The sequence below is a fragment of the Malus domestica genome, chromosome 16, assembly GCF_042453785.1.
Source record: "Malus domestica chromosome 16, GDT2T_hap1".
Taxonomy (NCBI): domain Eukaryota; kingdom Viridiplantae; phylum Streptophyta; class Magnoliopsida; order Rosales; family Rosaceae; genus Malus; species Malus domestica.
Window position 1 is genome coordinate 36,882,303 of NC_091676.1, and position 19,500 is coordinate 36,901,802.

General features: G+C 37.0%; 1 protein-coding gene across 2 annotated transcripts; it reads left to right on the forward strand.

The window, feature by feature from the left end:
- Window positions 1-262: 262 nt before the first annotated feature.
- LOC103446124 (kinesin-like protein KIN-8B) lies at window positions 263-6,282 on the forward strand. 2 transcript variants are annotated; one of them, XM_070815293.1, is made up of 14 exons: window positions 263-723; window positions 822-893; window positions 995-1,111; window positions 1,266-1,354; window positions 1,669-1,813; window positions 1,909-2,004; window positions 2,226-2,317; window positions 2,850-3,098; window positions 3,186-3,336; window positions 3,758-3,820; window positions 3,903-4,139; window positions 4,502-4,606; window positions 4,705-4,818; window positions 5,162-6,282. In XM_070815293.1, the coding sequence occupies exons 1-14, from the start codon at window positions 676-678 to the stop codon at window positions 5,720-5,722; spliced, it is 2,139 nt and encodes a 712-aa protein (XP_070671394.1). In that variant the 5' UTR covers window positions 263-675; the 3' UTR covers window positions 5,723-6,282. The 2 variants fall into 2 exon arrangements, with proteins under 2 accessions (XP_070671394.1, XP_070671395.1); XM_070815294.1 differs by lacking the exon at window positions 263-723 and adding an exon at window positions 1,470-1,581.
- The last annotated feature ends 13,218 nt before the right edge of the window (window positions 6,283-19,500 follow it).

The following is a 19,500-nucleotide window of genomic DNA, read 5'->3' on the forward strand; positions in this document are numbered from 1 at the left end:
TGTTCATTAATTGATGGATTGTGTAAAAAATGAGACCGTTTTATGCGTAGCTAGATGTATATTTTTAAATGTACAATTTTTTTTCTTAAAAATAAAACCAAAACCGTTTGAAATCGCATCGAACCAAACCAAACGGTTTAGTTTCATTTCGATTTTGACTTCAAAACCATACTGAACCAAACCGCAAAAAAATTTAGACCAAACCGCCCACCCATAATTAGGGCTGTTTAACACCAGTCTCCCCTCAAGTCTCATCTCATTTGCCCGCGTTAATTGCTCTGACCAGTAACCAGCCGGTCCCATTTATTACAATCCGTTACATTTCTAAGATACGCGGAGAGCGACGAATCATTTCCCGTCTCATCTGACAGAGATTTTGTCATTTTCTCTCTCCTGCCCTCTCGACTGCCGAAACGAGCCTTCGAGTCGTTCGTCCCACGTCTTCTCGCTCTTCGATTCGTGCTTCGATTTCCGAAGAAAATGTCGTTTCCTGAAATGTAGAGGAATTTTGAAGGAATCCGGAGCAAATGCGATTCCAAAAGCTTAATGAATTTTTTAATTTTTTGAATTGTGGAAAACACACTCAGAAATTCAGCTGCGTTGAACTGCTCCAACTGTTAGGGTTTAGGGTTTTGGTGGTGGTGGTGGCGGAAGATGAACCGATGTTGATCGAACATGCCTACCATTAGAGCTCCGGGGGCGAAGAAAACTACAACACTCACGGTTAGTATTTGCTGCTGTGTAGATTTCATAGCATCACAGAAATTGCATTGCCTTGTTTCAGCCTTCAGGTAACTGATTGCGAGCTCGCATTGCTGCAGGTTGCTGTGAAATGCAGGCCGTTTAGGCTGCGAGAGCGCGGTCGCGACATTGTTCGCGTAGTTGACAATAAGGTTTGGGCTGGCGTTATAACTTTTGGATACTTTGATTTGACTTTTAAGTGAATTTGTGGAATCTGAATGATATTATTCGGAATTTGAAATTTTACTTGTAGGAGGTGCTTGTGTTAGATCCTGATCTGTCAAAGGACTACCTTGAACGAAAACAGAACCGGACAAAGGAAAAAAAGTATTCTTTTGATCATGTGTTCGATCCGGTTTCTTCTAATTTGGTACATCGAATACCGAATCTTACGCTTTTTTATTCCTCATGATTTGTTATGATGTATATATCTGCTTGAAACACTTGATTCGGTGTAGTTTCTTATATTTTTTTGGTTGCTTGTATTTAAAGTATTTGTCTTGACAATGTTTGAATATATCCAGGATGTCTACACAAAATGCATATCTTCCGTGATATCTGGGGTTGTTCACGGCCTCAATGCAACTGTGTTTGCATATGGTTCTACCGGGAGGTACTAAACCGATCTATTCTTGTTTTTTTGTTTTTTTTTGTTTTTTTCACCTCTTAAGGTCTCAAGGTTTTGCATGACTTTACCAAGTGAGGCAATTTTCATTTATGCAACTCAGTCGTTCGCCCTCACTAAACCGTAGTCCTTGGAGTATGTATTTCAGTTCTGAGCTCAATGTATAGATGTGCAAATTAAAAAGAACTGTATAAGTAAAGTCGTCATGCTTACCGGTGTATGATCTCACCATTCATAATTTGCATTGTCCATTACTTAATATTCTCCAGAATGTCTTGAACTTTGTCACTTTACTTTTTCAGTGGTAAAACTTATACGATGGTTGGGACACAAGATGATCCAGGACTTATGGTTCTTAGTCTGCATACAATTTTTGATCTAATAAAGAAGGACAAGAACTCTGTTGAATTTGAAGTTTCCTGTTCATATCTTGAAGTCTACAATGAGGTGGGGCATGCAATTTATTAAGAAATTAAATTCATTAACAGTGCCTGTGTTCTTTTTGAAAAAATTGTTTCATATTTTATTTCCACAATATTTAGGTCATCTATGATTTGCTTGAAAAGTCATCTGGCCATTTGGAACTCAGAGAGGACCCAGAGCAAGGAGTAATTGTTGCTGGGCTGAGGTGTATCAAGGTTGACACTTAGCCATCTATTTACATCTGGTTTGACTATCTGTGAATAATTATCAATCTCTTTCCGTATTTTTATTTTTCCATTTTGTTAAAAGTAATTTGTTAGTTCTTTTGAGTCTCTTTTTAGCACTAATATGAAAGTGATTCTTGAATTGGACGAACCAATTATGTACTTTGAGAAGGGTTCTTACTCATCCTTTGTGACATGTCTTACTTATTCAGGTACAATCAGCAGATAAGATTCTTGAACTCTTAAACTTGGGGAATAGCCGACGGAAAACTGAAAGCACAGAGGCTAATGCAACATCTTCTCGGTAGGTTGAATTCATTTGTGTGCTGTGGACATACCATTATCGTTGTTGTCCATTTGAGTTTTAAACTTTTAATCATGCTTAGGACAATAAGCTGTACATAGAAACCACTTTTTTCCAATTTCATTTGCCTAAACCTTCTATTACAGATTCTACCGTACCTTAGATACCAACAACTGTGTAGCTTTATTAGGTTTAGGTGCCTGTTCAATAGGTTCTGTGAATTCTTCTGCTGTCAGGTGTCTTGGTTATACTTGCGTATGATTCGTTTCAAACAGCAACTCACAATTCAACTATTAAAATGTACTACATCAAATAGAAAAATTCTGTATGGAGTTTATTTTTAGAAGGTGAGAATATTTTGCAATTGAATGCAGATCCCAGAAGTTACAATACTAGTAACAAGTGTTTAAAGTAATAGGTGCTATTGTTGTTTTCATAGTTCCACCAAAATCAGCAAAACCTCACTACATTTTGAAAGTAAAGTGTAACTGTGTAACCTTAAGATTCATACAAAGTTTTTCCTGTTTACCAGATCACATGCAGTGCTGGAAATAAAAGTAAAAAGGAAACAGAGAAACAAGTATCGTAATCAAGTAATGCGAGGAAAACTTGCACTTGTGGATCTTGCTGGTAGCGAACGAGCTTCGGAAACAAACAGTGGAGGCCAAAAGTTAAGGGATGGAGCAAATATTAACCGTTCACTTCTTGCTTTAGCAAGCTGCATAAATGCACTTGGGAAACAGCAAAAGAAGGGTCTTGCTTATGTTCCTTACCGTAATAGGTATATGATTATAATTTTTATCCTGAAGTCCTTCCTGCTGCTGTAGTTAGCTTCCTGCTACTGTAGTTAATGTTATTAGTTTTGCAGCAAATTGACACGAATACTCAAAGATGGTTTGAGTGGCAATTCTCAAACTATCATGGTTGCTACTGTATCCCCTTTGGACAGTCAATATCATCACACTGTGAATACCTTGAAATATGCTGATCGAGCAAAGGAGATAAAGACACACATCCAGGTGAGAGCCAAATATGCATGAAGGCATTCAATTTGGATCATCAAAACATGATTAAGTAGTCGTCCATTTCGACATTGAAGAAATTAATATTCAGTTTTCATTTTGAGATTGATTAATCTACTAATCCGTCATGATCTCAATTGTAGTACGCTATTAAGAAATTAAGAATTTTAAAATTGGGATTGTGGTTTAACTTCCCACTTATGTTTCATACTAGCATGTGGTTCTTTGATGAGTGATTTGTCTATGCTGCATATTGCCTTTGTTGAACTACCAATTTTGTCTTTCATATGGGTTTCTTCTATGCACGAATTTGTCGGATTTGCAGAAAATTTCTTATCTTGTACTCGTGTGTCACTGGCTAGACTTGTACTTTTATATATGCACTGAAATTCTAAGAACGATCATGTTTACTTCACAGAAAAACATTGACACTATTGATACCCATGTATCAGACTACCAACAAATGATTGACAGTCTTCAGGTAAGTGGTTTAATTGGTTTCATCTATAAGATTTTATTTACAACTTTTATTTTCTTGGAAGATGACCTATTTCGGACTGTAGATTGAGGTTTGTCAATTGAGAAAAGAACTAGCTGAAAAGGAATCACAGCTAAGTGTCAAACCTGTTGAAAAGGCTGCTGACGATGAACTTTCGTGGTTGAATATTTTGAGCCATGAAACCAGTGAAAATGTTCAGGAAAGGATAAACTTACAGAAGGCATCATTTGAGCTTGAGGAAACCAACCTTCGTAACCGGATTGAACTCCAACATCTTGACGATGCTATAGCAAAACAACAGGTTAGAAGGTCCTGCATACAATGCAGCTTTATCGAAAAGAGTTTGTACTCTGCACATTGTCTTGTAGTACCCACAATTCATCTCAATTAAATTAGTTCAGATTTTTTGCTCCAAATAAAAGCCATCACATTCCCGAGAAACAACTTTGTTATGGACTATAATTTCTTTTCGTTCCCACTTTTCTTGTTTTGTAAAGAGGTTTTGTAGCTTCAACTAGATCTGGAGATGAAGTAATGTTAACTTTCTTGCATTTATTTACTTTATTGGGGAACTGAATATGATAAATGATTATTGAAAATTTTTGAGAAATTTTTTCTGATAATAGTATAAACTAATTCTTGAGTACCTTTACTGTGTTACAGGCTATTGGAAACGATGGTGAAATTTTAGAGGCCATGAGAACGAGGCGACAAGTTATTCTGGATAACATCCGGGACAATGATGAATCTGGTGTTAATTACCATATGGTAATATGTAATCAAACTCACAAAAAAAAAAAAAAAAAAAAAAAAACTTTTATCAGCTTTTGATTTTATTCCCAAGTTGCCAACTCTACTTTTTGTAGGATATCGAAGCAAATGAGAAGCATCGATGCAATCTTCAAAATATGATTGAGGAGGCCATTAGTAACAATGGAAATAAAACGTACTTGCGTATTCTTAGTCAATACAGGCTCTTGGTGAGTTGATTAAACCCAGACTGAATATACATATACTGGACAAAATAAATTAGGAAATGACTGTTTTGAGTTGAATATGCATTTATTTAAAACTCTTGACCAAAAAAGAACTTGAGCAAGATCATTGGCATACATTTTATGTTCTCTCGAGAAAAATGCTTATCTAATGCCAATGACACAAGTTTTCTTAAGATATTCTTAGAGTTGCATTAGTATACTGCTAACTGCTATGAGTTGCATCAATATTACCATATTTAATATTTTCTACAGCTCAATTTCTTATTTTTGCATATTTGTGGTAAACTTTCTGTTTGGCGTAACAATTTTACTTCGATTAATATAGGGAATGGCAAATACTGAGCTTCAGTTTGAAATGGCAATGAGGGATCAAGTGATTAACAACCAACGGGAAGCACTGCGAAACATGTGGGACTTGCTTATGGGGTTAGGACTTGATGAGAGACAGATCATGGACCTTGCATCTAATAAGGGAATAACAATAGAAGAAGACTCTACAACGACACCCCTTCTGGGGCTTTCTGCTAGGGAGCAATCACCAGATTTGGATTCCGGAAAATATGCTTCTTTAGGTCCTTGTCATGGCATGGGGCATTTGTATTCTAGATCGTCTTCCACCTTTCAGCACTCTCAAGAGTTAGGTCCGAGATCATTGCCCTGGGGGCATTTGGATTTGACTCAGTCTTTTTGCAGAGAGGAACACCACAGTTCGTATTACTTACTGTCACATGATCAGTCTCCTTCAGCCTGTATGAGTATGAGGACAAGTAGTGAGCACTGGGTTGGTGGAAGGTCAAGTCCGTGGTTTGGAACTATCGATAAACATCCTCAAGATTTGCGAAAATCATATCCAGTGACAGAGCACTCAAGCTTCAGCAGATGGTAAAATCTGTATACCAGTGTCTTCTTTCGGTGTTGATTTTACCAAGCAGAACAAAGTATTTGCAATGATTGTAGTGGTGGAGTGCTAGTTTTGAGCCTACATCTGTACATCGGTCCTCCTGATGTAACGAGTAGCAGCCAAGTAGATTTATATGTAGGCCACAGTGGTACAATTCAAGGTACGCGTATAACCCATTCCACTGCTCAGATTTATCCCACATTCTGTACAAAGCCAATTTCTTTAGGTTCCAGATAACCCTGATGCAGAGGCCTCCCATCTAATCTTCGGTAGTGTTGTTGTAATTAGTTTTTACCCCTTCTCTAACCTTATCGTTGTTTGTTCGCTATCTTGTTCCCCGCATGTAAGCATGTTGTAGTGTATGCAAAGACGGGAGTTTTTGGATAGGAGGAAGAAGAGAAATGAAAGGGGTTGGTTAAAAGAGGTATGTCTAGTCTTCTGAAACTCCGCCTCGCGGAATGTAGTGCTAGACTGCCAGTGCTGTGTACATATGTTATCAAACTTATTACAACTTTCCTGTGTGTTAATTGCTTCATTTCTTTGAAGTTGTAAGTACTCGTCTCTTTCGCTTCTAGCACCAACCTACAACGTAGAGAACTAAAAGAACAAAGCAACAAATTCTTAAACAAAGGCAAGGCAAAAAAGTAGTTTATAACTCAAATTTCAATATGATAATTCAAATAAATTCTACACGTGCTCTTTTGTTATTCGTTGTAGAAAATTTTGAGTTTATAGTAACGATACAAAATTAACAATATAACAATCAAACTTTAACGGCACAACGATTCAAATTGATGATGTCGCGATCGTATGATTGATAACATACGAAAAACATGATCATTATGAACAATTTTTTCCAATATAAAATGTGTAAAAGTTTTTACATATCTTCACTATTATAAGTAGAACTGTTTAATTTCTTATTCTTATAATGAGTTGTTCATTTATTTTATTCATTCAGATAACTAATCAATTTTCGATTTGAGTTACTTTTTTTTAATAGTGCTAATCTTCAAATAAAACTGAAAATTAAACGGTTTGAAGATGAAACCACACACGTATACACTGTGTAAAAATATAATTAAAAAAAATATATGAAAGAGAGAAGTTTGAGAGAAATGTGAAAAACAGAGAGAAAGAACATGAAATAGGTTTAAATTTTTATTCTTTAAAATTTAAAAATTAGAAAAATGATGTGATGACATGTGAGTGAGGAAAGAAGAAAAAACAACAAAATTTGTCATCGTTTTATTTTGTAATAGAAGATCAATTTTTTTTTTTTTCAGCCCTCTTTGTTTGTCAAGAGAGTTTTGTTAATAGATAGTTTAGAAATTTGCATTCCCTTTCACCCTTAGAACATCTTTAAAAGAAATGTCAAATTTTAAACATCAAAATGATATTTGATGGCTTATGTGGCAATTTGACATTTTGTACAATTTTTTATTGGAGAAATTAGGTTCACATCCTTTATTTTGCTACTCCATTGATTAAAATCCTATTCATTTTCAATTTTTGATCAAGGTCCTTGGATATTAATAACATCATTAATTATTTGAATAATAAAATATTTTTATTTTTAAATATATTCCTTTAGTGTTAAAAATGTTAAAATTAGTATATTTATATTTATGGCTAAATTTTTTATCATATATTTTTATTTTTAGTTTGTACCTATTTTTAATTTGTACCAATTTTCTTTTCATTTTTAATTTGTACCCATATATTAGTTTCTTTTTGTGCCCATATTTTTTAAAGTTTTATTTGTATTTGTACCCATGTGTACACCGCCACATGACATTGTATATTTAATCAATGATAGAAAAATTACATATGGTATATTTATGTTTTATGTCTAAACTTTGTATCATATATTTATATTTTTAGTTTGTACCCACTATTAATTTGCAACATTTTTTTAAATTTGTAGTATTTTCTTTTTAGTTTTATTTTGTACCCATGTATTAATTTCTTTTAGTGCCTATATTTTTTAAAAAATTCATTTGTACTCATAATTTTTTAATTTTTTTTCTGTACCCTAATTTATTTATAATGTACCCATTCTTCTTTATTAATGTACCACTTTGTTATATGTGAAATGTACCATTTTTTTAACACTATGGATACATTCTTTTGCCATTTCTTATTTCTTATTTTTACATAGTTTTTATCCATTTATTCAATCAAAATGTTTGAATTTTTTTTTTATTATAACCGTTTCTAAAAGTATTATAATGAGGGATTTAAATTTATATGATTATAAATCTGATAAAAGATCAAACAATTAATGTCAAAACTATAAAACTATAAATATTAATTGTAATATAATGAGGTGTAAAAGTCAAGGGACTTTGATCAAACTTTGAATAACATTAAGGTTTTAGTCAAAAAATGTTAAAGATTAGGGACCGCATCCAAAGTATCCATTTTTTATTTTTATTTATTTTTTCTTAAAAGGAAAGGAGGACGATTGGTGTTAAGCCATCATATTCCACCTTTTCAGGGCCAGAGGCTATCTCTTCAGGGCCAGAGGCTATGGAGAATTTCAACATAACCTAGCCACAATCAAGTAGACTTACTAGCTTGAATCATCGAATCTAGAACCTCCAGATATATTAAATGGAAAACTAATGATAAGGGCTTGAAAACTTTGAGTTTTAATGATAAAGACAAAATAAAGGGTAAAATGAATAGTACCAGGTTTGACTTTTTAGTATAAAAATGTGGTTTTTTTTTTGTTAAAGTGAACAGTACAACGGGCTTTTCATTAAAACTCAGTTATATTAAATACCAAGATAATACTAGAGAGACTAAAGTCATAAACAAATACTTAAAGTACTACTTACAATTACTCTTGGGAACCGAATCCCCTCTGGATTCATATATATTGAGCTTGCTGAGTAGGTTATCCGGACTGTTGAAATTTGGTTCAATGACTACAATTATTATAACTATTAGAGGATCTTCTGTTTGTAGTCGTTCTGAATCGCTTGCTCAGCAGTTCCTTACTCGTGGATTTGTAATTCACTGTAGGAAAGGGACCCGTAACTCACTTTGACAGATCAACGGACAAAAATTATCAAGAAATGAGTGAAAAGTAAAATGAGATTTGTGGATAACACACCCAATATTTATTATATATTGCATCACATTTATTAAAAAATCATTAAATGAGTTAACAACTGCTGTGAAATTTGACAGCAAAAACTGTCTTTAATCAACTCAGCGGTGTCAGCAGCACCACATAAAAATGAAAGGCTCAATTGAAGAAAGTTTTTATTTTTATTTTTTATTGTTAGAGCAAGTCCACCCATGGACATTGCTCGGGGGACATGGGAGAGGAAAGGGCCCGAGGCCCTGTGAACTTGCTCCAGCCTTGAAGGAAACCGAGCGGAGGTGAGGCTCGAGCTTCGGGCCTGTGAAGAGCTGACAGCTCGAGCCCCCGAGTGGGTGTGACGCCAGGCTGACGCCAGCCTTGGCGTCTGACCCTTTTTTTATTTTTTTCTGTCAAGCGCGTGCATCCCACTCGCGCGTGGGGGCGCATCGCCCGACCAGTTTTCAGAAAAGTCAGCAGACTTTTCAGACAGAAAAGTTACCGTTGGGAAGCCATGTGGCTTCCCACGGTCCGTTCGATCTCAACGACTCTTTAATTTGGACCGTTGGATCTCAACGATAAAAAAAAAAAATCTTATTTAATATCAACCGTTCGATCTGAGATCAACGGTCGATATTAATATGCTTTATAAATAAATGAAAAATAGTTTTAAAATTAAGAAAAGTTACCGTTGTGACACGTGGCACAATCTGGAGTGTTGGAATTCAATTTTTTTTTAAATCCAACGGCAGAGATTAATTATTTGAATAATTTTTTTTTTAAATTGTAAAAAATCTGAAAAAATATCTGAAAATTAAAAAAAAAATGTTTCTACTTTTCTATAAATACCTTCTCATTATCATCTACTTTACACCACAATTTCATATTTTCTCAACTACTTTCAAACACATTCCTATCTTTCTCTCAAAGTTTCAATCCAATTTTTTTCAACAAAATGACTACTGATGAAGGTATGAATTGGACGCTTCTTGAAGATGTTGCATTGTGTACTATCTAGGTTGAAGTTACTCATAGTTCGCGTACGGGTAATGAGATGCAGTTACGAGAAATGTGGAGTCTTATTCATACCAATTATCTTGAAAAAATGGGTGGGAGTGGAACCAAAGAATCGATGTCTAGTCGTTGGAAATTACTTAGCCAATCATTTAGTATTTGGAGAGACGCCTTGGCACAAGCAAGTAGTAATCTTCGAAGTGGGGAAAATTGCACGGATCAGGTAACAATATATTATTTATTTGTTTGTACTATACCCAAATTTACATTGTAATTATTTGTTTGTATTATTTGTTTGTTACATACTTTAATTATAATTATTTGTTTGTATTATTTATTTGTTACATACTTTGATTATAATTTTTTGTTTGTATTATTTATTTGTTTCCTACTTTAATTATATTTATTTGTTTGTATTATTTATTTGTTACCTACTTTAATTATAATTATTTGTTTGTATTATTTATTTGTTACATACTTTGACTATAATTTTTTGTTTGTATTATTTATTTGTTACCTACTTTAATTATATTTGTTTGTACCATACTTGACCAACCCCGAAACTACTAAACACCGGTCAACATTATACCGCCAAGGACCCATAAGAGTCGCCCTCCAACTAGGAGGCCAATCACAATGCGACACATGTCAACATCAGAGGCCAATCATAATGCGACACGTGTTGACATCAGAGGCCAATCACAGCACGACACGTGTCAATGTCAGAATGAAACTAGAAACTCTCTTCTATAAATAGAGATCATTCTCTCACAATATTTCCTAATGTCATTTGTACTAAATCATTCACTAGTACTCACTAAAGGAGAGCTTGAACCAATGTACTTGTGTAAACCATTACAATTAATGAGAACTCCTCTACTCCGTGGACGTAGCCAATGTGGGTGAACCACGTACATCTTGTGTTTACTTCCCTGTCTCTATCCATTTACATACTTATCCACACTAGTGATTGGAGCAACCTAGCGAAGGTCACAAACTTAATACTTTCTGTTGTACCAAAGTCCTCACTGATTTTGTGTATCAACATTTGGCGCCGCCTGTGGGAACGACACTTATTCCCACTCTTTTCAGCTTTGTCAAGCTGGTTTCCACCATTCGTACACTCTCTTTTGACCAGACATCCCTCTCCAACTTGGGGAGCGAAGGAAGCCACAACACACAGAATGACACCCCTCTTACACCTAGTGCGAAGCAACGAAAGAAGGAAGGAAACATGGTTGCTCTTCAAGCTAAAGTCGATGAGCTAGAAGCTCAGAACAGCAAGATAGCAATGAAGAATAAGGTCTTCCAGAAGCAGTATGAGAAGCTCTTTGAGATGCTCCACAAAACTAGGCGTACTCAAACACGCGAGCTCGTTGCCTCTGTGGACATCAACCATCATCTGGGTGCCCCCCAACACGGAGGGTCACCTTCCTTCGACATGGGTATCCCTGATGAGGAGCAAGCTAATCATCAAAACATTGATCAACATGTGACTTCTCTCAACCCAGATGCTTCGACCCGAAACAGGAGAAGTGGAGGAAGACACCTCATTGCAGAAGGGTTGGAAGAATCGAAAGCCGTTTATCGCGACTGCCGAGGCTTCCTAAAGCAATGTCGAAAGAATCCCCTCCACATATGCTCGAAGATCAATGACCCAAGGGTTTCTGAAAGACTCAGTCCTATCCCACGACCCAGGCCAGCTGCCAATCTAGAGAATGAATGACAGGTCCCAGAGGAACATGAAAGTACATGGGACTCTGAGGTATTCCGACAGACTCGCCCTAAAAGTTAGTACGGCGAGTCCAAGGAAAAACCACACGCTCTTGCTCAAACTTTCCTACTTCTAAGAGACGATGGAGACTTACGAAAGAAAATTCCAGTGGTACATGACTCCACTCAAGACTCCCTTGTCCTACAGCTCATTGAGGAAGTAAACAAGTTGAAGGTCGAACGTCAGGCTGAGATACCTAACTGGAACCAACCCAGGCCTGTCCCTCTCACAAGAAGGATCATCGACACCCCCTTCAAGGGAAGACAAAACAAAAACTTGGTTTACAACTCTATATTGGAAGGGAGGACCCAATTGAACACCTTAACCTCTTTGAGTCCACCATGGCATATTAGATGCACACCGACGAAGAGCGATGTCTTCTCTTCCCCACCACCATCTCTGGCGGAGCTCTAAACTGGTATTACCGTCTTCCACCTGAGATAGTAGACTCATTTGAGGAACTGAGGAAACTGTTTGTCTCTCAACACATCTTCTAGACCGATCACTTGCATTCTGCAGATGACTTGTACACTATTCGCCAGAAGCCGGACGAGTCATTACAAGAGTATGCCGGTCGCTTTAGCCATGAGTATTCTCGCTGCGGTGAGGCAGATGATAAGACCGCCCTCAAGGCCTTCACAGCAGACCTATGTGATTGTTTCTTCAAGTACATGATCAATGCCAACACTTGGAAGACTTACTTTGAGGTGATAGCACATGCTTACAACCACGCATCCGCCGAAGCAATGACATACTAAGGGAACCCCCATATGGTTAAACCCTATCAACAAGTGGGAAGTGGAAGTCAAGTTATACCAAGTGAGGAGATCTTGGCCATTCAGACACCCATTGCATCATCTCCTGCCTCATTTAGCTACTCGCTAAGTCACCAAACGTATCTGTCTCTTGGTAAGAGGAATGCTTTTTACTCTCAGCAAGCCCATTACAACAAGAGGGATAAAAGTTCGTATCAAGACAGACAACCAGGGGTGAACGTACCGTCGACTATTATGACTATGGGGCCAAGCCTCATTCTTTCAAAGTGGAGGACTAGGTACTGAAGGAAATGCTATTATAAGAAGGCATACACATTACAAATGTTTTGACTCTCAAACACTTGAGATCTTTTGTCACACAAGCCATTCGGCAAATATTTAAAGAAAAGGGAATTCAGACAATTTATTCTGAGTCTTTTGCGTTCCTAGCACTGGAACATTTGGTCTACGCTGACCTACCCTTATATTCCAACTCAGAGCTTCAACATGTGTACTTTGACACAAAGTAAGTGATACTAAGTGTTACAACCAACATGGTTCACATATCAAAATCATGGATCCCTTCATGCATAGCAAAACATTCATAAGCATCACTCATATCAATCAACATAAAACATCATACATTCCAACACATTCATACATAAACATCATACATTCCAACACATTCATACATAAACATCATACATTCGAACACATCCATACATAAGCCAACTATGCTTCGAAAGGGTTCAACATACTGTGTGTCTTCGACACTTGCTACAATGTGCCTCGACACCTTACCCTTATTCTCACCAACCAGGTGATGAAATGTGAAGAAGGAACCCATCTTCATGTCACCAACCAGGTGATGAAATGTACAACACGTACTCTCCTTTATGCCACCAACCAGGTAATGAATTATACAACCCGTACTCTCTTTCATGCCACCAACTAGGTGATGAAATGTACAACCCGTACTCTAATATCATTTGGCAACTTGCCACTCATGCCACCAACCAGGTGAAGAAGGAACTCATCTTCATGCCACCAACCAGGTGATGAAATGTACAACCCGTACTCTAATATCATTTGACAACTTGTCATTCATGCCACCAACCAGGTGAAGAAGGAACTCATCCTCGTGTCACCAACCAGGTGATGAAATGTGATGAAGGAACTCACTTTCGTACCACCAACCAAGTGATGAAAGCAACTCACCATTCATTCCACCTACTAGAAGACGAGTGGTACAACTTGTACATGTGAACTCCTAGCATTCACAAATATTCAAAAACCCTCAAGCTTGACAACTCAACTAGGGGCGCACTTATGCCCAACAAGAGCTTCATCAATGGAAGGCAACCACAATTCTCAAAAGCTTCACACACTCTTGATCAAGAGAGTGTGAAGTAAAACAAATTTATGGTGCCAACAAGAGCTTCATCAATGGAGGGCAACCACAATTCTCAAAAACTTCACACACTCTTGATCAAGAGAGTGTGAAGTAAAACAAATTTATGGTGCCAACAAAAGCTTCATCAAAGGAGTTCAACCACAATTCTTAAAAGCTTCACACACTCTTAATCAAGACAGTGTGAAGCAAAACTAATTTATGGTGCCAACAAGAGCTTCATTAAAAGAGTTCAACCACAATTTCAAAAGCTTCACACACTCTTGATCAAGACAGTGTGAAGCAAAACCAATTTATGGTGCCAACAAGAGCTTCATCAATAGAGGGCAACCACAATTCTCAAAAGCTTTACACACTGTTGATCAAGACAATGTGAAGCAAAACTAATTTATGGTGCCAACAAAAGCTTCATCAAAGGAGTTCAACCACAATTCTCAAAAGCTTCACACACTCTTGATCAAGACAGTGTGAAGCAAAACCAATTTATGGTGCCAACAAAAGCTTAATCAAAGGAGTTCAACCACAATTCTCAAAAGCTTCACACACTCTTGATCAAGACAGTGTGAAGCAAAACCAATTTATGGTGCCAACAAAAGCTTCATCAATAGAGGGCAACTACAATTCTCAAACCTTCGAAGCAAATTCAAGATTGTTCGAAGCAAATTCAATTTATATGGTTCATCCAAACCTTCGACTACTACAAGGTGTGGCTTGCATCACAATCTCTTGCTCAACAGTGTGGAAGCAAAATTTGTATATGTTGTCTCTCCCACATTTTCAAATTTCTAGTTTCCAAAAAATAAAAAATAAAAAATAAAAAAAATGGGAAATTCAACAAAGCTTCATCAATAGAGGACAATTACAAATTCTCAAAAGTTTCACACTATCTTGATCAAGATAGTGTGAAGCAAAATCAAGTCGTGGTACCCAACAAAGGTTTACCACAAAAGCTTCACCAATGGAGGACAACTACAAATTCTCAAAAGCTTCACACTATCTTGATCAAGATAGTGTGAAGCAAAATCAATTCATGGTACCCAACAAAAGCTTCAACTACAAAGCTTCACCCATAAAAGCTTCACCAACAAAAGCTTCACCCACCACAAAAGCTTCACCAACAAAAGCTTTCCCAACCACAAAAACTTCACCCACAAAAGCTTCACCCACCACAAAAGCTTCCCCTATCACAAAAGCTTCACTCATAAAAGCTTCACCAACAAAAGCTTCACCCACCACAAAAGCTTCACCCACAAAAACTTCACACTATCTTGATCAAGTTAGTGTGAAGCAAAATCAATTCATGGTACCCAACAAAGCTTCAACCTCAAAGCTTCACCTTCAAAGCTTAAAATATATATATATATATATATATATATATTTTTTTTTTGGAAATTGGAAAATTCAAAAATTTGAAAATTTGAAAATTCAAAAAAAAAAAATAATAATAGTAATAAAAAAAATTTGCCTAGGCATCATCTTCTTTGGGCCTAACAACTTTCATAACAAATATATATGAAGGAGGAGTTTTGGGCTACCACTTAGAAAGGAAAATAGTGAAGTTTTGTTACTTTGGAAACTTGGCTACTAGCAATACACCTCCTTCATCAACTCCCTCGACTAGAGACTTGGGGGACTCCTATCATATATTACTGCACCTTGATACTCGGAAGTCTCACGACCACTCAGTGACTTGGATTTTTTCAAGTCTCCAACCGAGAAGTTTTCCTCACTCGGGAAATTAAGGGAGCACTGCCTCAACCTACATGCTTCACTCACAAAGCTTCAACAAAAGGAAAAATTCAAAGAACTTAGTGAATAAGGCCTTGGTGTATTTAACACAATACGTTGAAATGAAGCAAAGCTTATTTATGGATATCTCCGATAAGTTACAAATATGTACATATACATGAATCAAAATAAACAAACAAGAGGGAGCCTTCACAAAGGTTTCTCAGGAGAAGTCTCAGCAGTCGGCAGAGCCCCAGAAAGAGGAGGCACCAGAGGGTGATTATTCGGAGCCTCAGTACTAGGCAAAACCCCAGAAGGAGGAGGCACCAAAGGTTGATCATTTGGAGCTTCATTATTCGGTACAGCTCCAGAAGACGAAGGCAATAAATGCCTTTGGAACAAACCCACAAACCTCTGATGGTCAAGTAAAATCTGAACATCAGATTCCTGCAGCTGGTCGAGCTTCCTCTTCATGTTTGTAGCATAGTCATGTGCGAGCCTGTGCAACTGTTTATTCTTGTGCTTGAGCCCTCTGATCTTCTATTTGAGACTTATCACTTCAGCCGCTAATGATTCAACTTGACGGGTTCGAGCAAATAGGCGTTGTGCCATATTAGACACAGAACCTGCACACTAAACAATTAGAGCCAAAGAATCCTTAACAGCTAACTCCTCCGACTGTTTGGAAAGTAGTCTATTATCTTTGGGATTGAAAAGGTTCCTGGCCACCACCGCAGCGGTCATATCATTCTTCATCACAGAGTCCCCAACGGTAAAAGGACCAGTAGAGGATAAGAAGGATGGGCGCCATATGTTGTCTTGAGATGGCATGGTTGCCTCTTCACCAAAGTTCAAGTCAAAACGACGGTCAGATAGGCCAGACATTCTTAGAAATTATGAAGGAGAAATGAGGTTCAATAAATCTTTGAAGTAAGGGGAAAATTCCTACAAGCAATAACTCTCTGAATGTACTTCTTGCACACAATTGGTACCCTTATAAAAGAAAGGGCAACAGGGCATTTGGTTAAAAAATCGAAGAGGCACCACTCTCCGGATTCCGAAGAGGCACCACTTTTCACACGCAACAACAGCTCCTTGGGTACCACAGATAACTTTGCCAAAGATCTCTGACAAAGTTTAGACACATAAAAATTTTGAAGGATCAGCTACCCTAGCATTACCCATAAGGGTAAAGGAACAGCACCACTGCTTGATAACTGGAAAGTCCCTATGTGTGTCAACCTTTGTGCTCCGTTGTTGGAAATGTGCCCTAAAACCAATCATGTGATGATACTTTACGGACATTTCACATGTTAAACTAATCTAGTTTAATATAAAGGGCATAGATTATTGTTTGAGCTGTCTCATATAAATGTTATATGCTTAAACGATAAAGTCCAAGGAATATGTGATTGGGAGAATGTAATCTAATGAAGTTAGATTCATGAGACCATTCTTTCATAGACACATCCTAAATGTTCCTGATCATAGGATTGCCAATTGGGCATTGACAGTCCGTCAAGATCGGTACGTGCTATGTCTTCTCTCAGGGAGAGTGACTAGTCTCGAGTCATTGGTGTGTGTGACATCAAGACAAGTATGTAGGTGCTCAGTAGAGAATGAGTTCACTGAACGCGATCAACGAAGAGTTCTCATACTCATGTCACATGAGAACTCATGGTTGGGATAATGCAAAGTAGTCCTTTGACCTGAGGCATCACAGTTGTCTTGTGGTTAAGTCCTTGATCTTTGATTATGTCAAAGTCACCCTATCGGGGTGTCCATGGCATCGTTGGGGTTAAGCCACTTAGCCATGGAGGCAAGTGAATGCGCAACAAGGGATCTCTAACCTTCAAACTGTTTGAGGGAGAATACTCTATGATATGATTTAGAATCTCTGGCCAGAGTATGAATGAGATTTAGAAAAGTCGTTCTAAATCACATTCAAGGTAATCATATAAGCACACGAATCACATTGGATAGTGGACATGAATAAATAAACTATCAAACCAAACAATGTGGTCAAGAGTATTGTATTAGAGAAAGACCGTATTGCATTTGTAATCCCAAACTGAATAGGTTTTCTCTACCTCTTCTGATTAGCTTGGGTAACCATGATATGCTGCAAGGTGTCACTCATGGTTTGTGGAAGCCCTAAACGTGTGTAATCACTAAAGGGAGAATTGAAAGTAAGTTTCAATTCACAATCGATATAAAATGGTTTTAATCGCCCACTGCCTCGCTAAAAGGAACCTAATGGATCGCACACCGTGTAAGGTGGAGATTGAAGAAACAATGGAGATGAGTAAGAATGATTAAATGGTTTAATCATTTATTTATGGCAAGGATTAATTAATATGTTAATTAATCAAACGAATAAGTTCGTTAAAGACCTCGGGATAGTTTTGGACATTAAGGCCCAATGGGCTTCGAACGTCAAGCCCATTGACTTAAGTTGTATGACAACTTAATGAATAATGATTCACAAAGGCCTAATTAGCCCAAAAATACCCTAGGGCCGGCCATGATGCTAAGGGTAGTGAACTTGGACTTATTTACAAGTTTGCCACTCAAATGAATAAAGGTATAAATATGACTTTATAGCCTAAAATTCATTAAGGGTTTGTTTTGGAGAAAATTGGAGAGAACATGTCTCTCCATTTCTCTCTAAAGAGGCCGGCCACCTTGGGGGTGCATCTTGCAATCCCACTACTCCAAGGTCACTCATTTCTTCTCCAATCTCTCCTTGGTGAAGAGACTTAGAGGTTCCCTATTTTGGGAACTTGGAGAAACCTATTCATCTATCCAAATCCATAGATTTAAGATGCAAGGAATGAAGGCCCTCTCTTTGGGTGATTAGCCTTTGCTTATGCAAAGAGGAATCTACAAAGGTATATTTCTCAACTCACTTTTATTTGAGTTGAGTCTTGGTTCACCAATCTACTAGGCTTTGAATTTCATGGTTAATGTTTTGTTTTTAAGTGCATGCAAGCATGATTCCGCCTTTAATTGTTAATTGCATGCTTATTGATGTTGCTTAAATGAACTTGTTTTCACAAAATTTTCCTTCAAGTGGTATCAGAGCCTAGGTCTAGTAGTTGGTGAATCCTCTTGGGTTTTGTAGTTCATAGTATGTGATTTAAAAGTTGTAATATGTTACAAGCTTTATTCTTGTTTCTTTGAATGTAAATTTTGTTAGAAAATTTGTCATCTCAAATGTTGTAGATGTAGTTCATATGAGCATGAATATTGGAGCTAAAATTTGGTGCCATGACTTTGGGGATTTTCGGCCAAATCCAACGGGTGGATTTTTGGGTTCTTGTTTGACTTGTTAAAAGTGTTTTCAAGTGACTTTTGGAACCCCTATGTACCCTAGTTTGGTTAGATGTTATTTCCCTAAAGTTTGAATGGTTTTGGAATGTTTTTGGGTGGAAAAAGTTCATGGAAAAATTTTGGGTTTTTCATGAATGTTCTTCATTGTTCTTGACATTTTTGCCAAGAACAAAAAGGTTTGTGTTTTGATTCAAAGTTTTGATTTATTTCATAAAGTTTATGTTTTATGCATTTTCAAATGTTTAAATATTTTAGATATTTGTTTAAATGGCAATAGAAATAATGGTGGGTGTGAAAGGATTAAAACCCTTTCACACACACCACTTGTGCACTTGCATGCTTTATGTCAAACTACAAATCAACACACACATCACTCCATTTCTTCTTCCAAAACCGGCCCTCCCTCAAGTGGGAGTACTTTTGGGGCTTTTATGCAATTACATAAAGTTTTGATACTTTTGTGTATTTGCACTTTGGCCCAAAAGTTTACGTTTTTACGTTAAGGTCCAAAAACGCTAAAGGACAAATTGTTTTGATCCTTTAATGAAGTTTTTGCATTGATTAAATTTTGGGTTCTATTGTAATTACATGAAGTAGTGGACTTTTGTGTCTTTACAAAGTGACCCCAAAAATTTTGCAACATAGCCCAAAAGTTGA